Source organism: Phaethon aethereus (genome assembly GCF_964289735.1).
Source record: "Phaethon aethereus genome assembly, chromosome: W".
In the NCBI taxonomy this organism is placed as follows: Eukaryota; Metazoa; Chordata; class Aves; order Phaethontiformes; family Phaethontidae; genus Phaethon; species Phaethon aethereus.
Genome location: NC_138581.1, coordinates 2,162,316 through 2,172,492, shown reverse-complemented (window position 1 = coordinate 2,172,492; position 10,177 = coordinate 2,162,316). Strand labels below are relative to the sequence as shown.

General features: G+C 41.1%; 1 protein-coding gene across 1 annotated transcript; it reads left to right on the top strand.

Annotated features, from left to right (window-relative positions):
* Positions 1–1,006: 1,006 nt before the first annotated feature.
* LOC309415181 (ras-related protein Rab-27B) lies at positions 1,007–9,710 on the top strand (the record flags this gene model as incomplete). The annotated part of the gene is made up of 5 exons (XM_082012622.1): positions 1,007–1,159; positions 3,753–3,838; positions 6,528–6,631; positions 8,011–8,134; positions 9,521–9,710. 5 exons carry the CDS (start codon positions 1,007–1,009, stop codon positions 9,708–9,710), a joined length of 657 nt encoding a protein of 218 aa, XP_081868748.1.
* Between the last annotated feature and the right edge of the window lie 467 nt (positions 9,711–10,177).

Here is a 10,177-nt window from a genome sequence, read left to right as displayed (position 1 = left end):
TAAATATTTTCCTCTTTCTGCAAATTTGTGTTAATTTCTGACACATATATTTGTTTTACAAGTGCTTAATGAGGCAGGCTTTGCTGCTGTCCTTCACTGCTAGGTATAGAAAAGGGTCTACAACTGCTGTGGAGGCGTGTAAGCTGCCTGTGGCTTTCTGCGGACCTCGGCCACTCTCAGGTGGCTCCCGGGGCTGCGGGAGATGCCCGCGCTCGCAGTCGCAGCAGCAGCTTAGCCAAGGCGTGGAGCTGAACCCAGGCGGTGGGCTTGCCATCTGCTTTGCTTTCTTCTCCACCCCAATTAGTATCTGCAGCATTTGATGAGGGGGCGGTTTTGGTCATGTGCTTCGTAGAACAAGGCAGCTGTGGGTGCATCTGGTTATAGTAGAGAAGAAACTGCATTTGAGCTCTCTCCTTTTATTAACAGTGGCCCGAGGATAATTGCTTACTCTGCTTTTTTAATTAGCCCTCTTAGTGGGGGACAAAACATTTCTTTCAAGATAAAAATACATAGCCCTGATAATGTCATGTAATATTATTTAGGGCTTGAGCCCTGAGAATGGTCCTTGCCATCTCCGAGTTTCTTTTTCACACCTCTTTCTGCACTACCCTTCTTCTTTAAATTCATAATAAAATACTTGGAGCAGAAGGAACCGTAATGATTCTGTGATTGTTTCATACCTATGCTCATTATAGGTCTTATTGTCATCCTTAGAACAAAAATCTTTTTTTCCCCAGATCTACCACTCTAAGCTTCAATTTTATTTATTTAGAAAATTGAGTGTAAATTGTGTTATCTCTGAACTGAAATTGAGAGTTTCACTGCTGCTTTGCATTAGTGTTTTTTCAAAATACACAAACATAACTTTCAACCCTGAGCACAGGCAGTAGCATTTCAATGGACAAAACCAGAAATGAGGCAAAAACAAACAGGAAGGGAGTTTTGTTATCATTAAATCTTTTTTTTTTTCCCCTCCTCTTTACGTAGGTTCCTAAAAATTAGCACTATGACTGATGGAGACTATGATTATCTGATCAAGCTCCTGGCCCTTGGAGACTCTGGGGTTGGAAAAACAACGTTCTTGTACAGATACACCGATAATAAATTCAATCCAAAATTCATCACAACAGTGGGGATAGATTTTCGGGAAAAACGAGTGGTAAGTTGTCTCATACAAATGATAGCACCTTCTGTTTTCTTTGTTCATTTCTACTGAGAACAAATCCTATATAAATGTGTACTGCCTCTCTTACTGTGGGGTATAGCATGTGTTGATAATGCTTTTCCTGGTCTAGTTTTCGGCTTAAGCAAGTCATAATTAGGAACTGAATAAAGGGGAAAAATGTCATTATCCTTTTTCTGATGTTGGATTGTGGAGTGGTTTATTGCACATTGGTATAGAAGGATCTTTCGAAGAGCAGGTTTCCATAGTGCTGGTGAACGAGGTGTGTTTATGGCTAGACGTAAGTCTGTCCCCCAAACTCATCGTTTAAATAGAAAAGGCGGAAACTTGCAGAAGCACAGAAGGTTCAGCTTACTTTCCCATCACACAGTAAGCTCGCGAAGGCACAAGAAGCGGTTCCACCAGCTGGACCACGCTGTTCCTCTGAGTCGCTGCCAGCAGCAAGGCTGGAGGCTGAGCGTACTGAGCCTGTGATCAGGAGTCCTCATAGGTTAGGATCTATGTGCTTCTTAACGCAAGGTGTGCAAGCCTGCTCTGCTGTGCTTTGTTTCTTGATGTTAAATAGAAGATGAGAGTCTTCTGTAGTGTTATTCAGATGCTGTTTGTGGATATGAGAGCACACTCGCTTTGTTTTAATTTAATGTGACTAATGTATCTGCTTATAGATCCTGACAACTGATACAGGCTAAATATACGGGACAAATACAGCTTTCTCATAGGAATCCCTCTAGCTTGCTTGAACAGTAAAACCAGAACAAATATAAGATGTTAGACCCTGGGACATTATTTTAGTCATTGCCTTAAAAATGTAAATACTTGGCCAGTTGAAAGATGGAGACGTCTTTAAATTTGATTCTTTTGAACTTAAGTTTTAAGCTACTATTATTTCACTAGAATACTATGAAAAGATGGACATCACTCCCCCATTCACCTTCATCTTCCCTGGCAACTTTTTCATGGCCAGTATTTGTGGCTGCTGTGCCGAGTTCAGTTTTGTCATGGTGACAGAGGCATGCAGGTTCTGCCTGGAAGATGGGGGTTCAGGGCTGAGTAAAAGAACCATGGATCTGGATTCTGTCTTAAATTCCTCATAATCAGCACTACACAAGTTCAGGCCAGTTAAACGTGATGCTCAGGTTGGAGTGGAGCCTGGCTCCTTCTCTGCACTGTGGGATTGCACTGATGTAATAAGAGTAAAATATTAAAAACACAGTTTTATTGCAAGGAAATGTCTGAACATGCAAATTGCCAGAATACGTTTTCCCTGGCTGGTCAGACGCTCATTACCGTGTTTTGAACACGGGTGCTGCATTCCTTCCAGAAGGTTGAACTTTGTTGCGAAAGGTTGCAGACAGATTTCTTCCATAATTTTCCATTACCATACATTTTGGGGTAAGATAGTTCATAAGTGTGGGAGAAACTGCATCTTAAGTGAAATTACCAGCTTTGGAATGTCTTGAAGGTCTGTCTAACAAATTGTCTTCTAAGAAAGAGATCTAAAAGGTTAAATATTTTTTTTCCTGTTGTGTAAAAGTCATATTAAAAGAATGACCCTGTGAGATTCCTTGTTTATCACAATAATATTACAGGTACATGCTCCAGCAAACTAGTTTAATTCACAAATGTGGTGCGGTTGATCTTTTTGATTCTTTTCTGGTTTTCAGATCAGGCACCTGCCACAAAGGAAAGGCAGGCATGTTGTGGTCAGAAGCTACCTGTTGAAATGGCAAGAGTTTAAAGAAGTCCACATTATCTCAGAATAGTCTAGGCTGGAATGGACCTCCAGAGGTCATCTGGTCCAACCCCCAATTAATATTAACTTGGTTGTGCAGGAGAACTAATTGCTGTATTTTACAGACCAGGGAGGGCAGGTGAGCCAGTCTTCCGCTTCCCCGGGTAAGGTCAGTGCAGCCTTTGGGTACAGACATGTTGGTGAAGTCCATATTCTCTTGACCTGAATGCAAGGGCAATATTTGCTTGCTTTTAAAATTGCTGAGGATCTGCTAAACTATCTCAGATAACAAAACCCACTTACACTTATTTTATCCCACTGTCTTTTACTGCAACAGCTAATTTACACGCTGTTTCTATGTAATAAAGAATTGAGCTCCAGCAAAAGGTCACAGTGATTTCTTTAAGCACTATGAGTTTGCAGTTGTAAGGAAGTCATTAATGTCCAACAGAACTTAATGAAGAAAAAATAGCTTTTTATAATAGTGGTTAATCCTGTCAGCCAGCTGTAAATTTTGTAAGAACAGCAATGAAACAGAATGCAGACAGCTTGCTCAGCACAGTGCTATGCCAAGTTTTAAATAATTGGTATCTGATATGAAGTACTAAATATGACCAAATTATCTTTAAAGTGCAGCTTTCATAGATGTTTAATGTGGCTCCTGGGTTTTTAAATATTATTATAAGCAGCCCTCTGAAGTGGCTTTTAGAGGTAAGAGTCAGCTTTTACTGAAGGACTGAGCTTTTACTACTTATTACTGCTTGCACAAAACATAACAGTCTGTGACCCATGTGATGGATTTCAGTGTGAGCTGTACTGATTTGACTCTCTCATTAGGTATACAACAGCAGAGGACCAAATGGATCTCCAGGAAAAGCCTTCAAGGTACATCTCCAGCTTTGGGACACAGCCGGACAGGAAAGGTAACTGGAAAGCAGTTCTGAGTTTTTCACATTTCTGGGTAAACCATTAGTCCATTCAGGTGGAAAATATCAGAAATCCTCATATTTTAGGCCAAGAAAAATATCTTCTAGAAGTAAAGTTTTTCTGATGCTGCTATGGTGCCGAGATCAGAGGGTGTCAGAAAATAGGACTGGAAGAACTGAAGATGGTCTGCTCCCTGCCCTCAGCAGCACGCTGCCTCCTTTCTGGCACACATGGGCTATTGGATCGTTGGTTAGCTTTTTTGTTTGTTTTGTAGTGTTATTTTGGCTTCATAATACATTCCTAATCTCCTCTGTAAGATACTGTATAACCTACCGAAGTGTCTTGTTCTTGTATTTCACATTTTTTCTGTTAGGTTGGATGGTAGGGCATGTTTTGATGAAGGCGCACAGCGTACAGGACTGCATTGGCACACGTGTGGCCATCAGACTGAGGGAAGTGGTTATTACCCTTTATGCAGCACTTCTGAGGCCACATCTGGAGTACTGTTTCCACTCTTGGGACCCCCAGCGTGGGATGCTTTGACTGATAAACTGAAGTCCCGCGAAGTGCCGTTAGAACGGGTCAGGAGACAGAGGCATGAGATGATCCGGTGAGGGCTCAGGGGGCTAAGCTTGTTCAGCCTGAAGATGGGAAGACTAAGAGGAGACTAACTGCTGTCTTCATCTACCCAGTGGGGAGAGGACAAGAGCCAGACTCTTCTCAGGTAAAGGGCAAGAGGCGGCGGTCACAAGCAGCAGCAAGGATATTCCAGCTAGGTAGAAGGACACAAGTGTTTACCGTGGGAGTGGTTAAGCCCTGGAGCAGGTCACTCTCGAGGCTCTGCAGTTCGTGTTCTCGCAGGTGTTCACAACTCAGGTGGACAAGGTCCTGAGCAGCCCGATGCCTTCCTTAAGTCCTCTCCAGTGTATGTGCCCTGGGCTTGCTCAGTCTTTTCTATCATGAGCAGGCTTTCTGTTCTGTACTGTCCCAGGCTGGTTCCAGCCTCTCTCACCACCAGCATGCAAGTGGGATGGAGAATTCTAGTTCAAGTCTTACCAGTGCGCAGTAGTGTGGAAGAATTGCTTCTTATCTTACTTTTATGATTTTTGTTGTGCTTGCCTTCTTTGCAGTAGCATACCGTGGTTGACATGTATTAAGTTCATGACTAATCAGAATGTTCCTTTGCAGAAGGATTCTTATGTCTAACCAGTTTTTCCCCATCTTCCATGTGCACACTTACTTACTTGTTTTTTCCAAATACCTTCTTGACTTGTCACTATTAAATTTGATCATCTTATTTTTTTAAAGGGAGAAGTGTGCCTCCCTGCTGCTTTCTTAAGCTTCCCCTGGCTAGTTACATACACTGTTTTTTGCTCTCGTAAAATGTGTGAGGTTGCCCTCAGTGTGACTACTGACGTCATCTGTCAACAAGGGCAGAAAATGCGACTCACGCCTATTTGCTGTGTAATGGTGACTGAAGAGCAGCGGACTGAAACGTTTGCCCAGTGGGGAGGAAGGAAAGTCGTGATGAGGCAGGTTTCAGGTTTTTGGAGTGAGTGGTGCAAATACCACATGGGAGGGGTTGCTGCTGGATGAAAAGCAGAAGCAAGCTGAAATTTTGTGTCTGCATCTCTTTCCCTTACTCTCAAACGCTGTTTGTATGGACAGTCTGCAAGAGATTAAGCTTTTTTTTTTTTGCTGAAAAGAAACCCTAAAAGTAGCATCAGGTATCTGACATTTCTGAGGAGAGCTTTTGTTTTCATTTTCATGGATGTGTGTTGTAAAATATCAGTTACTGTTTCTGGTACTGCTGGTTTGTGCGAGTTTATTTAGTGCTGTTTTGTGGCGTACTGGATCCCTGCGATATAGAAAACATCAGAGTGCCATGGCACAGTTTTCCAACTGTTTCTTCACGTTTCTGATTTGAACAGACTTGTGACCTTTTGGTGACAGAGTTGCATTTCATGGTTTGTGGTTTCATCCAGCTCCATAGCTGTGCAGGAAGGCTGTGACCCATGTCTCTTGTGCATGCAGGTCTGTGGACGGAATGCATGCGTGTCTAGCGTGCACCTTTTCCTTTTAGCTGAGCTTCACAGCAGATAGTCACGCTGAACAATCAAAAGCATGTAAACAGCCACCTACTCTTCTGTTGTTTTCTTTAATATTGATGATATTGAGTAGTGCACATCCATCGACAAAGTGTGTGTAATCTCAGGAGGTGAATCCATGTCTATCACTGTGATATGTGATTTTTTTTTTTTTTTTTTTTCCCCATTTAACCAACCTTCTCTCTTTGTCTCTGTCTCATTCTCGGTTAAGTCAGGCAGAATTTGAACTAATAGATTAGTCACTGACAATGTTTATATTCTCACACATAAGCTTCCTCGGGTAAATTGCTAACACATTGATTAATAAAAGTTGACTGGTGTGATGCATCATGGCAAAAATGAAAGCCAAGGATTATTTTATTTTGTTTTTACTTCCAAGGGAATGTATGTCCACTAAATCTTGTAGACTCTTCGGATTTCAAGATATTTTTAAAGAGAAGTTTTGCACAAGCAATTCAGAAAAGCTTTACTTCATCTCTTTTTCGTTAACTCAGCTCAGGCTTGCCAGAAAAGTGCTTACCTTAGAGATCACTTTGTATTAATAGAGCTATGTTGTCTTTTTTTCTTCCACCTTCAGATTTCGAAGTCTCACCACAGCGTTTTTCAGAGATGCTATGGGCTTTTTACTAATGTTTGATCTCACCAGTCAACAGAGCTTCTTAAATGTCAGAAATTGGATGAGTAAGTAGAACCTTAGAGCTTGCATTTATCGGTTGACTTGAAGCTTTCTTGTGTGTTTCATGCTTCTAGGCTTTATGTGTGTCACTATTTGTGAGCTGGAAAGCGCTCAAAGAAAGTAGTTATGTCTAGCGCAGCCATAAATGGGGTACTTGCAGCCTTTAATTTGGGGTGAAAGCTTCATCAAATTGGAAAGATACATGCTCTTCATTTTTTTGCACGATAGACTGTTTTGGCCATATTCTTGATAATATTGTTTGGATTTGGTACAATTTCAATAAATCTGTTGCTGCTTGAAAATTCCTGGCATTCGACACTTCCTTGGCCATACCCCATATTTTAGATGATATACAGGAGCTTGGAAGCTCTACTTTCGATATTGCTGTTATCTTTATGGTGTGTTTTCTATTTGTAAAGCAGAATGTGATTCCTTCCTGTCTGCTTTGAGTTTTAAATTAAAATTAAGATTGGGCTTCGGGGACTTGGTTTGAAAGCGCATAGCATTTGCTGTTGTTGGTTTTCCTTCAGACAACGGCTAGACTAGAAGTGAAACAGAAGTTAAATTCTTAAAGTTTGTTTTTAATTGAGGATATTTAGAGTGCTAGAAGGAGAGAGGCCAATACATTTCCGGCTGGCAGTTTCCCAGCAAACAAGCTGAAGTGGGGATATGTGAGAATCCGGATAGCTTTGTGAAAATAGCTGCATCATCTTCAGAGATTCCTTCTTCCCACTAAACAATCCCTGTCATCACAATCTTCCACTGCTTACCAAGCTGAGTCTCTTAATTTCTTCTGTGTTTACTGCACCTTTTCAATTCAGTCCCATCAGGATTGAGGCAGGGATAAGTAAATGGCTTTGTACAATTATTGATGAGAGGTGAGGCTGTGGACAGTAGCAGTGGCTGGATCTTCAAGTGGATAAAACTGCATTTAAACCATTGAGTATATGCAAGAGAAAAACACTCTTGAGGGTTTTGTCCTAAACTTCTGAAGAGCTGCATTTGCATATGATGTGAGACGTTGTTTGTACATCGTACACAACATCTTTATGAGTCTTGTAGAGTAAAAGTTCTGGCTGGTGGAGGTTTTCCTCTGCTCAAGCACTGTGTTTAGTGCACCTTGTTGCAGTTAAGTCTTGTTGTATGTTGGTAAAATAAATACTGGAAATCATTTCTAGTACCATTTCTACTTCCTATTTTGAAAAATTCCCCTTAGCAAGTAAATGTACAACAAGGAAGAGTGTTTGGCATGAAGTGGTTGGCTGGTTAGTCTAGGATGTTTTGAGGTGGGGAGCAAGAAGGATATTTTGAATTATTTTGTTAACAATCTTGATCTCAAGGTGCTTCCAACATTCCCTTAACTTATGTTTATTTTTGCTCCTAGGTCAGCTGCAAGCCAATGCGTATTGTGAGAATCCAGATATAGTCTTAATTGGTAATAAAGCTGATTTATCAGACCAAAGGGAGGTAAACGAAAGGCAAGCAAAAGATCTGGCAGACAAATACGGGTAAGCAAATTGTAAAAGAAGCTAAATTTAGTCTGTAACTGTTGTAAGTGTAGCTGATGACTGGCTGGAGATACTTGTAAGTATACTTACAAACTGTAAGATTTGTAGGCATTGCAGTATCACATACACCTGTAGTGATATCCAACTTGTCACTCTTCCAGGTAAAGCTGTTTGAATAGGAAATAGATAGAATGAAACACACTGTTCTAGTAATTTGGCCAAAATACTACAACATAAGAAATAAAGCTGAAATGAAACATTCTTACTAGAAAACTCCATTCTTGGGACGTTGGCTTATCCTGAGAGTTCAGGACAGAGTATACCAAAGGCTGATGAACACTCAGTGTCATGAACTAAACAACTAACAATATTTATAATTTGCATTTCTAGCTAGTTTGGAAGTGGAGACACCTGTGGATTTTGGTCAGGTTCTATATGTGCTGTGGCACTGAATTTATTTGTTTTTCCCTGATAGATAATGAACTTGTTCTAGTGAGCCTTCTACATTTCTTTGCAGTAAAAACACCTGCAGAGTGTCCTATAGCTGGATAAACTGGCTGATGGTTAATGTAGTTAGTAAATAGTGCTGTGGGCAAAAAGAATGTGGTTGGTTTTTTTTCCTTAGTTGCCCACTGAGGGATGTTCAGAGAGAATTGCACCAGCAGCAGAAGATGGCCTGAGAGACTGAGGTGTAGTAAGCAAATTAGACTTAAAAATAATAAAAGAAGAGAGTTGTCTGCAGCCAGGCAAGGAGGACAGTGACACTGAGGAGAAGGTAGCTCATGCGAGATTTCATATGATGGAAGTGCTGGAGCATCTGGTAATCTTCTCTTCTGAAAAAGGTGATCTAGAAGGCAATATTCTGGATTCGAAGGGGATTTCAGAATAGAAACAGCTAAGTTAAATTGTGCTTAAAAGTAGACAGGAGGGGAGGGAGATAGTTACAACTACAACTGCTATTTAGCAGTCCCTGCAAGTACTATCTACCTAAAAAAAACCCAAAAAACATTTCTGGTATGTTCTGTGGTCCCTGAAATTTTCTGTAATGCAGACCTAGGTTTCTCTTTCAGGTAACCAGAAAGTCTATTTTAAAGACTTTTTCAGCCAAGGTTTATGCTGATGTTATTGCAATTTGAAGTCAAAATGCCAGGACACATAAATTAATGTGTCATTGTTGTGCTCATGTCGTCATGCCACCATGTGCTAGGAACAGGAGTTTGGGTTCTGCCCAGCAAGGAAATAGAGTCCTGACAGGTCGGAAGTCTGTCCCATTCACTTCATTGCCACTAAATCCACCCTTGACAGCTGCACAGAGAGTGTTACAAAGACTTGAGTCTCGGTTGCTTTTAAAAGTCTCTCTAGCAAAACTTTTCCTTTTCACCCTAGCATACCGTACTTTGAAACAAGTGCTGCTACTGGACAGAACGTGGAGAAGGCTGTGGACACGCTTCTGGACTTGATAATGAAGCGTATGGAGCAGTGTGTGGACAAGACACAGGTCTCCGACACAGCCAACGGAGGAAGCTCGGGAAAGCTAGATTCAGCAAAACCGGAGGATAAAAAGTGTGCCTGCTAAATGTCACCTCTAAACTGTGAGAACCAATGAAAATATTTCATCAGAATATGGCTGACCTACCACCAAATTCAAACCGGCTCTCTTGAGCCGTGCACAGAAGCAAAGTTACGTTGTTTTATTGGGATTGTGCATTTTTCTCCAAAGAACTGGTTTAAAACTAAAAGCTGTGTTTCAGTGAGGCTCTTGTGCTGAAATGATTCTTCCTGATATGGTGCCATCTTCATGGGAAAACTCTCCCACCTCTTCTTCCCCACTCCTTTTCCCCCAGCCCTCATCTTTATTTTTCATGTGATCAGGATACTGAATAGAGGAAAGTAGCTTTATTTTTTTTAAAAAAGGAGGGAAAGAACCTATTGTCTGCATACACTGGATCTTGACATTAAAATGGAGGTGGGTGGTTTTCTAGGTCTCTGCCATTTTTCCACAGAATCCTTTTTCTTTGTAATTCTTAATCTGTGTCAGGGACC